Source organism: Branchiostoma belcheri, unplaced genomic scaffold (genome assembly GCF_001625305.1).
Source record: "Branchiostoma belcheri isolate BF01 breed outbred unplaced genomic scaffold, Haploidv18h27 scaffold86, whole genome shotgun sequence".
NCBI classification, from domain to species: Eukaryota; Metazoa; Chordata; class Leptocardii; order Amphioxiformes; family Branchiostomatidae; genus Branchiostoma; species Branchiostoma belcheri.
Window position 1 is genome coordinate 1,140,374 of NW_017804531.1, and position 12,791 is coordinate 1,153,164.

Below are 12,791 nucleotides of genomic sequence, written 5' to 3' on the forward strand. Positions count from 1 at the left end.
ACCAAAAACAACATTGAGGAACCTGCTTGTCCACCCAAGGACAAGATGGGGGACCACGTGAAAACAGACTGCGTATATAAAATACCATGCAAAAGCTGTGATCAAGTGTATATTGGAGAAACTGGCAGGACCTTTGGCAAAAGACTGGAAGAACACAGGAAAGAGGCAGACAACAGCGAAACCGTAAGATATACACGCTCCCAGAAACAACAAGCACAAAAAGAAGAGAAGAAATCGGCAGTCACAGACCATGTTGCCAGAAACAATTGTGTGATAGACTGGGAGGGTGCCAGGGTCATAGATAGGGAGGACAACAGAAGAATCCGTTGGATTAAAGAAGCAGTCTGGATAAGGAAGTCCACCCCAGTGATGAACCGGGACGAGGGGGGATACAAGCTCAGCCACGTTTGGGATTGCATTCTCGCCGCAAAAGCGCCACCTACTTTGGCGTTAAATAGCGGCGAGTTGCAGAACTCCAGTCAGAAGCTCTGAGGAAGGTGTCTGATAGACATCGAAACGTAAGCAGGTGAGAACCTTACTGGTTGTGTTAGAAGAAAATCCTATACCCTAAGTATTTTCCAACCTGATGAAATTATTTACGGAAATTTATACAGGAACTTGCAATAAACTTTATGCATGTATTATCATATAGCCAGGTGACGTTGACCAATCAGAAGGCTCCATTCCACATTCCTTATGACGCCGTAATGTCACAAATAGAGTCAACATCGGGTGTTTATTCATCCCAATCCATACATTAAACAACCCAAATAATCACCCGCATATGACCTCAGGTGACCCAATAGAACACGGCTCTAGTTCTAAAAAATCCAAAAATAAACTAAGTTGTGTTCCAATGACTACGGGTGACTTCCATAAGAACACCCGTTCCCTGCCTGTGACCCAGTTAACGTGAACTCTACCCAGTGACCTCAGGTGACTCCAGATGGAACTATGTTCTATGTTCTATTCAGCATGTGCATTGTGTCACTTACTGCATCAGTTTGGATGGGCTATCGTGTAAGCTATATGATAATAGCGTTAATGTCCCGCCCTTTCTCGGTGAATATGGTGTGATAAAGCCTTGTCAGTTGCTATAACCACCTCATAAAGCCACCTCGTTCGCTGCGCTCACTTGGTGGCTTTTCTTGGGTATAGCAACTGACAAGGCTTTATCACACCATATTCACCTCGGGGCGGGACATTAACCCTTAATTATTGCAGAGTCCACAGTGATAAAGTATATTGCTTTATAGAGTAGTGGGGCTCCTTTTAAACCAATCTAAACTTGATTAAAACAAATTAACAAACAGAAAGTAGAGGACCTGTTGATCAGGGCAAAATAATCATGACAGAATTTACAGTATTGTGTTTTTGTCTTTGTACATTCTTTATTGAACATCTCAATAATATACATTATTTTACAAACTTTCACAATCAATGCAACACTAAAAGACATGTTATAAATAGTTCTTGTGAACATGGCATTAGAATTATCACAGTCAACATAGTTTATTTTCAAATAGGTTAAAATCCTTCACGTCTCAAATCCTGCATTTTTATGCATAAAGTTTGTTTCTAAAAACCACATGATAAATAGCACAAAAGGAGAGGCTGACAGTGAATTGTATATCCAGATGCCAGAACTGTAAGGAAAGTCTTTACATCTTGTTATTTTAAAGCTCAACAAGTTTTGCGTCAACGACGGTCAAACTGAAAACATGTCAAACAGTGCCAGCATTTTCTTTGCATGTGAAGTTACTGGATCATGTTACTATCAATAAATAAATTCTGTAAATTCATCTTATTTAAGTGCTGCCTAACAATATTTTAAAAAGCCTTGTTACTTTCATACAGGCAACCTACAAATTTGACCAAAACTAAACTGGTTGCTATAAATATTGAGACTTAAAGCAATCTCCATATTTGCTTTAACTCTGTACTGCTGTATATGGAAAGCATTTTGATGTACAGTTAACAAACAGTGAATGAACTCCACCTCCATGTACAAGGAAGCAAGAAAGACAATTTCTTGAATATGTAACACGCAGCCACAAAATTACTTAAATATAAAACCACCAGAGTCAAATGTAACATTTAAGTTAAAAGCTACACTATCAAAAACCTGCATGACAGAAAAGATTTGTCTACCATTAAATATTTCATGAGGTATTCTTTACACAGAAGCTGCATAACCTTAAAACCTTTCTTGCCGACTTACACTAAAAATACAAGATGTGCTTCCTGGATAACACCATGACAGGAAAATAAATGGTTCCAAGGAAAGACAGCTAGCGCGGCATCATGATAAAATCATGGCAAAACAGCACAGTTAACAACATGCTTATACTATTATTAAGTTATACATGTAGTCTTTAAAAACATGCCACATTAAATAAATCCTTGGTTCACAGCCTTTTTGAGACTATCGATGGTACTGCATCATGGGCTCAGGCATCCTGAGGATCCCGTGCGGCTGGTTCTGTACGGGTTGGTACGGCTGACTCTGGTACGGCTGTGGCTGTCCGTATCCGCCGGCGGGCGAAGCGTAGTTCCCGTAGCCACGGGGTTGTGGCGCAGGGGCACTCTGTGACCTACCACAGGACCAATTGCAAGTTGTTAAATTGACAGTTAAATGTGAGATTTTATTACTGTCAGAGCTTGAAATACTGGGCGCATATGCACTTTATTGCAGGTAAAATTGGGGATTACCTAACCTACTCTTGTCCAGATCCATGTACTGGGTTTATATGAAGGTGTATGCTGATTTTTTACCTGCACCACTAGTGCTGGTATGCAGAAAAAAGCATTTCAAGCCCTGACTGTTTTAACTGTTTTTAAGTTCACTGTCTGATGTAGAACATTTTAAAAGTGTTTTAATATGTAAGGGTCTACAATGCAACCCAAAGGCTGCCATGACTTTCAAACAAAAGTATGAATAAACTTGAGTATACCTGTTCACGAGGCTGTCACTGACGAAAGGTAGTGGATGCTACCTGAAACGTCTGACTGTTTCCAAAATCATATCCAGTTGTTTGAGTGCTACCAGGGTAGTAACTGTTTTTTTGTTACCTGCAGTAGATGTCTACCCTTCATTGACGTACCTGTTCATAAGTTCCTGCATCTTGTCTGACTTGACCCTGCGCAGGTGAGCTAGTCTCCTCTTCTCCAGGTACTGGGACAGGAAGTCCTCCACAGGTATGCCTCCCTCAAGGAACTGGTCAGCTAGCGACTGAAAAAAAAGACAAGTGTTAAGCCTAGGAAAAAAGGTTGTGTTTCTGCTGGTAATACCCAACTGACCTAAGAAAACCTATAAAAGGAAAGTGAACTCGATCCAGTTTTAGGAGAGCTAGATATAGCTAATTTCTCACTGGTTATGACAGAGAAGATAGATGCTATATGTACACAGTACAGACATTGTGCTGGGAAATACCCTTAGCTCTACCAGTACAATGAGCAGTGGACCACAACTCAATGCCCCATTCTAGGAACTGCGACCCTACAGTAGCATGCATGTGGGGTGAACGACAACAGTTGGGATTCAAACTCCCAATCCCTTGGTCCAAAGGCAGGGTCGCTAACCACTGGACTATGCACGCTACTGCTTAAAAGAATCCCCTAAACGATATGAATCACTCCAAATTCAATAAAAAAATCTTTTCCGACCTCAGATTCCTCCTCAATCTCAGCAGCAGCTGCCTGCAGTAGAGCATGGGTCGTGTCCAGGTCATTTCTCTGCACCAGGGACTCTGAAATTTTACATAAAGAATTTAAATAAAGAGACTCTTTTTACACCATCAAGTGTTTTATTCTGAGCCAATGTCTTCGTGACTGTCACCTTCATCAGGGTGGTGTAAAAAGAGTCTCTTTATTCAGTGACTTACCAACCTGATAAAAGTACAGTTTTCAAGGATTGCCAGAATTTGTCAGGTACAAAATTCAAAAACACAAAAATCTAAGTATTAGACAAGACTTGCACCCCAGGTACATTCAGACATCAGTTACCTAGTTTTATTGTGTGTATCGTTTAAAAAAAATGTTTGCCAGTCACCTACATATACCTTGCTGAAGGAATTAGATATCCCCAGGTAGTAAGATATGTTTTTTGGCGTGTTTGTTACCTAGTCGCTGTTTTTTCTCGTCGTACAGGACCCGTAGTTCTGCGGCCTCCTGGTGAGCGCGGGAGAGTTTCTGTCTGCCGGCGACTAGCTCTGGTTCTCTCTCCAGGTTAAACTCTGCCAGGCTGCGGTTACTCGCAAGTAACATCTCACGCTCTAGCTGGAGGGACTTTACCTGTTTCCAAAACATATTAACACTATACTGACTATAGTTACAACTAATATAATACAGTCATTGAAAACTATGTTTCTCTCTCTCTCTCTTTTCAAGGTTACTGGTCAGTAACATCTCTCGCTCAAGCTGCAGGGACTTCACCTGGTTAAAGAATACACATTTTCACTATACAAGTTATAGGGCATAATAATATTATATGCTACTTTCTTCTCTCTTATCTCTTTCTCTCTGTACCTTTCTATCTATCATCTATCTATTATATATCTACATAATCTATCTATCAATCTATCTAACATGTTCAGTAACAAGCGTTACCTCAAAATTTGAGATAAACACTCTATTTACATAATTTCCATTTAGTGTGTTACCTCCCTAGCCAGGGTAAGTAAAATAATTGTGGAAGAGAAATACTGACATTTGTAGTTCTTTAGACTTATAACTGGTGTCATTCATCCTTACCGTTTGTTGGTATAAGCTTGCCTCTTTTGGTACAATATTACATTCTCACATTGGAATACCTGTATATTGTGCAAACAAGAGCTGACAACATGACTCATATAGTCATAAGAACATGACCATAACGGCATAAGGTCGTGGTGACGTAGGGCATAGGAAACTAAGCTAGGAGCTTAAAAATTGAGTTCTTTGGACTAAAGAAGCCGCTTCTATATGCTGCACATACTGGCTAGGGAGCCAGAAGACCAGACATGTTCTAACTAGTACTAGTAGCGTTCTGTTAGTGTAGTTTCATACTCACAGATTCGTGGTCGCTCACTAAGTCCTGTATTCTGTCGTCATCGCTGAGCATTCTCTGTAGTTCCTCCCTGTTTAAGTGGTTCAGAAGCTCGAAGGAAGCTTCTGGGGTCGCCCTTGAACCCTGGGACCAAGACATGGTGGACAAGTAATCACAAGAAACTTAGGATTGAAAAGAAAACATTATTACACTGATCAGAAGAATGTTCAATGTCGGCCGTCTAGTTTGAGCTTGACCGCATCTACACGCAACAGAAAAAGACGCGTTTAAATCTTCTGTTTTATGAGTAATGTATACTTACCTACGGAAATATAATAGAATATGAACTAACTAATTTATTTGTAGGCAGAAGGAACATAACGGTTTCATCGTTATAATTTCGTCCTGCAAAAATAATAACTTTTGATGCGTTTTGCTGCAGTGCATTGCCATCTCCACGGTACAGCGACCTCTAGCGGTACATAATAACTTTGCATGCACCAAGGCCATTTTACAGGCCTTCTTTGACAGTGATGAAACATGCACTTAACGATGTGAATTTCTATCCATAACGTTATGAATACATACTTATACATACAATAGGAACGTTATATACATAGAAATTCGTAAATGAGGCTTCCATATCGCCACGACTACCTCAAATCATTTCCCTGCACTGTATGTTTCCTGTCCTTGGTGCTGAACGCCATCCACACACTATCAAGGGCTCACAACCAATTTTTTTATAATACACAACCAGAATGGTTCAAACAAATAAAAAAACGAGAAAAAAAAATTCAAAAATTGCATGCAGTGCTGTTAATCGTGCAACTTTATTACCATGAGGGTTACTGAGAACATCTGTCTGTATGCCTTTAGTACAAAGGAGCAAATCAGACTGACATATCAGTACAGTAGTTGATGGAAATGGAAACAAAACAATAACTGGTATATTCTACAGTTCTCAATGTATTAGTTTTACATGTTGTCAACTTCATCATCATAGAATCTGATAGAACACTGATAAATTTTAAGCAAACAGAATATTACATGTACTTTCAGGTAACTGTTACTTCGATCTTTCAGTTGAAGCTTCATGGCAGCTGCTTAGTCGAGTGAAGTTTAACTGAATGCTCTATAACAAATTTGCGTGAAGACCTTTCTCAAAGTTGTCATTTTCTTTTTTCAAGGCTTACTTTCTGATCAACGTCACACTTCATATTCTTTGACCTCAAGAAACATATCGAATTTACCATTCTCAGTAAGTCATAATCATATAGTCTCCTCTTTACATTCATGGCAAATCAAAATATGATCTCACTTCATATAAATTCTATCTGACAGTTACAACTTCTAACAAGTCAATCATAACGATGATCACCATATAAATGTAGATGTACGGTATCAAAGATGTATAAAGAGTCAAATGTCTTCTGCTATAGTACAGCGCATTTCTTGTCTTCACATTACAGCCTTTTCCAATTGCAACATCCTATAGCCAACCAACACACAAGAATCAGTACATAATGCTCTTCTTTTTTCCGTTGATCAAACGAACATACTGTTTAACTAACTGTTTCTTATCCACTCTAAGCTCTACTTCTGGCAAGGAGCTATTTAATATAGAGTTACAAAACATTTCCTGTTTCAAAAATGTATAACAAATCTATTGTAATCTGGCAACTTTAATATGGCAAGGTTTTATATATTCACTAGTCTTGTCTTAATTGTGCTCCATGTCTAGAATGACTGATGTTCTAGAAAAAGAATACTGATTCTTCCATTGCTGTATCCACAGTTGGTCCATCAGGCTTCATACAAAACGCCTGCACAATATACATTTTGTACTTGCATTTGCACTTTTACAACAACTTCCATTGCACAGAAATTCCATAGCAATCCCTTTGAGAACAGACATCTCTTGGCAACAATGGAAACCCAGTGGTGGTGTTCTACATGTAAATGGTGTAAAGTTCAACAATATCTCACAAAACGTAGGACTTCAGAGTTCATATGTCTGGAGAATCTCTAATAGACTGACTGTGAATTAAGCATTCACAAAGGATTAGAAGGTGATTGGATGGCAAAGTTTATAGTACAGTACCATCTACATGTATGTAAGAATTGTTTAAATTCAGAACTTTCATTGATGAAGATGAAGCTGTTTCATTCCTGTAGCACCAGATGTTGACTTCAAGATGCTGAGACACTCTTAGAGCATGCTCAGTCTCTTCTTCGCTTCTTTCTCAGCCATCACAGCAGACCTGTAGGGGGGAGGACAAAATAGAGTGGGGTCAGTTAGTCTCATATCCAACATTGGTGAGGACTAGCTACTTGAGTGGAATCTAGTCTGATACACTGTCAGACAAAAATGTACAGATGTCCTACCCGACTGTAGCCTCTACTCTAAAAATCCCAGGGTTGCTAGAGGGTCATATGGTGTAACGACTCAGAACCAACTCTTATCCGGACATGCTACTGATCTTGTGCCCTTGGAAAAGGCACTTCACATGACTTTTCTCACTTAACTCAAGTGAAAATGAGTATTGTCCTGTCCTATGTTTGTTTCTATGTGTGGGACACAACAACAGCAACCGCTGCCTATGTCCCATGTGTATTGTATTGTTACAATTTCAATAAATCAAATCAAATCAAATCAAGTTTGACCCCTGACCCTGACCTGGTGATTTTCCCAGCATGCTCTGACCTCCTCTTGCGTGAGCTGCGAGTCCGAGCGCTGATGCTCCCCTCCTGTTTCTGAGTCTAGAGCGCTCTGGTCTGACACACTGGAGGCATTGGACAACGTTTCTGGGGGGAAAGGATATATCAATTGTTTTCTTTAGAATTTTATATTACATTTTTAAACTGTCATGCCACTAATTCATTTGTATAGGTAGTTACATGTTTAAGGATAAAACTTTAGTTCCAATGCAAAGAATTGTTCTAAGATAGAGGTTTCGACCAGTTACTCTGGTGTTCTCTGAATTTACCAGATACATTTTGACCCAGTGATGTCACACTTCAGAGAAGCCACCTGATAAGTCAGTCTATTGAAGAAGACCAGAGTGACTGGTTAAAAGCTCTAGCTCTTGTTACAAAGCAAGTACATGTACTCTTCCCTATTTAGCTATAGCACCAGAACACTTAGCTAGCAGTATAAAAAGGTTTAACTCTGTGACCTCACCATGCACAGCCTTGAGCCTGCGGCTTCTTTTGGTGTGAGGCGGTGACAGACTAAACATGTCCACATCAGACCACACTTCAGACACTGTCGTGCTTTCTGACTCTACGTGTAACAGACAGGGAGAGCATTAGTGCGTCGGTGTGTTAGTGCAGCAAAAAGCAACAGGTGTCAGATAAGTTAATCTCAAAGTGTCACGTGCGATAGATCAAACAATTAACTCATGTGGTAAAAAGAAAAGAACCGCAGAGAGTAACACACAGAAGCTCTAGAACATCTAGCAAGACGACAAGAGCCCAAGGTAAGATCAATACGTACCTCTTTTAACCCTGCTCCTTGTCACAGGCCTGGTTGTACCTACAGCTTCTGTCTGGTCCTCCTGGGTCCCCTGGACAGGTGAGCTGTCTAGTACAATCAGCTCTGGACCACTGTCTGTCTCCTTCTGAATCTGTCTCATCTCCACATCTTCTTCTTCTTCAGTTGTCTTCAGCTTCTTTGGTGGGGACCCTGTCTTGTCTTTGGCTCTTTTCCTTGAGCTTCTCCTGATCCCCTGGTTGTCAGAGACGTCTTGGTCAGATGCAACACCAGCAGCCTTGCTCCTCCGTCTTTTACTACTGCTTTGTGAGCTCACACTCAGATCAGAGTCGGAAGCCAGCTGCGTTTGTTGAGAGAGAATGTCCTTAGGTGCCTTGCTCCTTCGAGGACGTGTCCCAGAGGTACTCGGTACAGATATATCAAGTGTCAAGTCCTTATCATCCTTTTCGTCACCCTCTTCTTGGAGAACAGGCTCGACTTTCCTTGAACTTCTCCTACTCTTCCTCCTAGACTTGCTTCCTGCTTCAGACATGGAGGACACAGAAGTCATCGAACCGGAATCTGAAGGGATGGGTGACCTTGACCTGGTTCTAAGGCCCATCTTTCCCTTCGGGACGTCCATGCTTGCCAAAGATACCTCTCCCTTGGTGCCTGTCTCTTCAGCAGCAGGTTGTCCTCCGTGTTTATCACCAGTGCCTGTGTTAAAGTCAAGCCTCTTGGGGTCCCCGGTGAGGTCTGGGGCGACCACCACTCTTGGATTGTGTGCCTTGATGATGAGTTCTCCGGTCGGCGAGTGCAAAATCACGGGCTTGTGGTCAGGAGAGTCGCTGCTCACTCTCACCACGATGTGACCGCTCGTCGCAAACTGTACCTCGGGGCTACCCTGGGGGGACACCAACTTGATCCTTTGCTCTTCTTCCTTGTGCTTCTTCGGGGTTGGTGTCTTTACCATCCGCAGCACTTTGCCTTGCTTCTTCTTGCCTGTAGTACTTTCTGCTGGTTGTTCTGAGCTTGCTGAGTCACTGATGGGTTGTGCTAGTGTGACGTCATCCTCCTCTTCTCCTTTCTGTTTATCCACATCTGCTGTCTCTTCGGTTGGTGTCACCTCCATCGTAGTTTCCTCACTTTCTTTATCTTCTAAGATTTGCACTGACTCCTCTGCCTGGGCGGTAATTTCATCCGACACTTTCACACTTTGCTTCTTTGTCTTACTCTGTTCAGCTTCTTGTTCAGCGTCTTTCAGATCCAACTTCCTCCTTCGCAGACTCTTTCTCCGGCTGCTAGAAGACACAGAGCTGTCGCTATCATGGCTAGGAACTTCCCCGACGGGCTGTAAGGTTTGCTGGGCGGTTTTGCGACGCTCTCGCTTAACCATTGGGGTTGGCTCCCTCGCCTTTGCTTCCTTGGCGCTCGTTTTTGAAGACATCAGCATCTTGGAAGATTCTTCTAGTTCTATCTCATCAGGACACACAGTCTCTGACTTGTCTCCCTTTAAAGTGTCTGGATCTTCTAAATTTTCGTGCTCTGAAGGTGAATCTTGGTCTTTTTCAGCTGAAGTTAGGTCTGCAGGAGCGTCAACTTTCTCGGTTTGGTCAGAAACTACGTCACCGGTGTCTGTTTCATCAATGATGACGTCGGGGAAAGTTTGTTTCTCGATGTACTTGCCGTAGCTCTGTCCCAGCATGGATCGCCGGCGCTTGTCCGATGACTTCTGAGGCGGCGTGGACGGGGCAAGGCTCTTCACGTCGTCTTCGCTGTTCTCCTGGGCAATTTTTTCTGTCACCTCAGCCGCAAGTTCCCTCAGCTCATCATCCGTTGACAGCCTCCGCTTTCGCGCTGTAGTCGACGCTGCTCCCCCTGCAGTTTTCACAGGAGACGCCTTGGAGGGAGAGAAGTTAGCTCTCGCGGGAGAAGACTTTCCTCTTGCCGGTGAGACTGGTGTCTTGAAGATGGTCTTTTTCTCTGTTTCTCCGCTCTCTGCAACGTTTGCTGATGGTCCCTCCTCAACAACTTCTTCCTCCTCCATTGACTGCGATACAACTTTTCCAGCTGTTGTACTTCCATACCCCTCAACTTCCAAAGGTATTACCTCAGACTGGTCCAAAGCAGGTTCTGCCATTGAAGTTGGAGCGACAAGATTTTGACGCAGCTTCAGAATCGTTGACGTGAGTCCCTCATCATCACTATCGGACTCCTCAGAGTCAGAAACATCCTGCACATCTGCAAGCCCCTGCTCTTCTACAGTTGGAGACTCCTCCATCTGATTGATACTAGTATCCTGTGACTCTTCTTTTTCGGCATCTGAAAGCTCCCCAGAGTCGGCATCACATTCGACTTCCACTGATTCATTGTCCTTTTCCACTTCGTTTTCCTCATCACTGACTGTGATCTCAGGTTGGAAAGAGTCGTCTTCACCATTTTCAACATTTCCTGCAGTTTCTACTTCTTTCATAGCTTCAGATGTGTCCATTTTGCTTTCCTCTTTGTCTGTGTCTACGTGGATTTCCTCCTTGGTGGTGTGCATGAATTTCTCCACATCTTGTAGCAACTCTGACGCCGTAGCTTTAAACGCCATCATTTCAACACTCTCCTGGGTGGAGTCGTAGCTTTCTCCTTCCAGACATTTAATGTCTCCAAAACTTCTTTCAAGCTTCTCATGTTCCTTACTCTCTTTCTTGCTTTTCTTCTTTCCTTTCTCTTTCCTTCCCTTCTTTTTTTGTCCCTTGTCTACAGATTTAGGAATGTCTCTTCCATTCTTTACAAGTTCTTCCTCATCTTCCACTTCGTCAGCAGAACTGATCTTTATAACTTCCATTTGTTGTGGTACATCAGAAATATCTTCTCCCATTGCTGCTGACATTTTTTCCTCACATTCCTCTAGTTTGCTGCTTTCTAAGTCTACTGCTTGTTCCTGTGTGCTGTCTATGCTGTCTCTGCTGTCCTTCTGCACTGCCCTCACATGTAGGGGTGACACAGGGCTTTTGACAGCCCAGGGACCAGAGGTGCTGTCCCTCTCCTCCTGAGCCCTCCTCCTCACACTCTGTCTTCTGTAAGTCTTTAGGGATTGAGCGACAATCTCTGCAACTTCCTCCTTCCTTTTGGCTTTACTTTTTGGCACCTGAAAACCAACAGAAAAGATTCCTTGATGAAGTTTAGACATGACCCAGGTCATTGAATATCAAAGTTCTTTATTCACATACACCACAAGAGCTGGCATTTTGATATCTGTTATCTTCATCAAGGCAATTATGACTGATCTACTGTGCACTGAAGCTAGATGTTACTACTTCAGTACACAGCGAACCAGTGTGTATGAAGATGACAGTCAGCAAAATGCTCGCTCTTGTAAACAAGTGGTTGTGAATAAAGAACTTTGACATTCAATCATTCACCAATCTGTGAAGACTGTTACATTCATTATCTTACCTTAAACTCTACCTCCTCCACATCAGAATCTTCACTGCCCTCTTCCCTCTCCTCAGGCATGTCCTCTCCGACGTTGATCCCCCCGAGCAAAGTGTGGATCTCACCCAAAATCTGAATCTCCTTCTCACTGTGGTCCTGATCTGGATCACCTGTTCCCATCTACATGTATGTAAAACAAAAAGGATAAAATGTAATTACAGTTCCACAAGTCTTACTGTCTTTAAATCAATTGACAACCACATTTTCCAGTTTGGTGTTACTGTATAGAGACTCTTTTTACATACTAGTAACCAAGAGGTTTATTCAGCTGACGTTTCGGTGACCGTCTGTCACCTTTCTCACGGCAAATCTTCCCAACTTGATTAAACTATCCACAGTTTGGAGTTACTTTTCTATCAAGAGATTCATAGTTGACGAAGTTTAAAATTCATTCAAAAGTACATTGTTTTTGCAAGGATAATGTCCTTGCTTTTTGTAAGTCTTATAATTTTTGATTGAAGTTCTCAAGGTCTGTATTTATATAATTTAGTTTAATTGTTTGCTCCTATCAGAATTGCTCGGTACTGCACCTGTGCTGCCGTGTCTTCATCTTTTGAGTTGTCCACAAAGAACAGGTCTGTGTCATCACTGGGTCTTGTCTCTTTCTCTGTCTGAACTTCGACCTCCGTCTCTACACTGTCTGACTGCCCAAGTCCCTCGGTTAGAAGCTGTGAAGTAAAGGACAACACAAAATCAGAGGGATGAAAGTAATGGAAAGTTTATTGCAAATTCATGCCCGAAGGCTAATTGCAAGAACATGATAACAAATAAACAGTACAAATGATAACAAGTAATGCTAATATG

General features: G+C 42.0%; 2 protein-coding genes across 2 annotated transcripts in view; both read right to left on the bottom strand.

The window, feature by feature from the left end:
• Positions 1-1,373: 1,373 nt before the first annotated feature.
• Positions 1,374-5,287, bottom strand: LOC109487203 (vacuolar protein sorting-associated protein 37B-like). Its single transcript, XM_019791184.1, has 5 exons — positions 5,051-5,287; positions 4,122-4,293; positions 3,667-3,749; positions 3,105-3,232; positions 1,374-2,594 (listed from the first exon to the last, which is right to left on the bottom strand). Exons 1-5 carry the CDS (start codon positions 5,183-5,185, stop codon positions 2,426-2,428), a joined length of 687 nt encoding a protein of 228 aa, XP_019646743.1. The 5' UTR covers positions 5,186-5,287; the 3' UTR covers positions 1,374-2,425.
• Positions 5,288-7,190: 1,903 nt separating this feature from the next.
• Positions 7,191-12,791, bottom strand: part of LOC109487124 (biorientation of chromosomes in cell division protein 1-like 1) — a 6,242-nt gene continuing 641 nt past the window's right edge. The window contains exons 2-7 of the mRNA XM_019791091.1: positions 12,518-12,655; positions 11,949-12,107; positions 8,526-11,640; positions 8,211-8,312; positions 7,707-7,834; positions 7,191-7,290 (exon numbers count right to left, since the gene is read on the bottom strand). Coding sequence (XP_019646650.1) covers positions 7,273-7,290; positions 7,707-7,834; positions 8,211-8,312; positions 8,526-11,640; positions 11,949-12,107; positions 12,518-12,655 — 3,660 coding nt within the window. The 3' untranslated portion in view covers positions 7,191-7,272. The remainder of the gene's footprint in view (positions 7,291-7,706; positions 7,835-8,210; positions 8,313-8,525; positions 11,641-11,948; positions 12,108-12,517; positions 12,656-12,791) is intronic.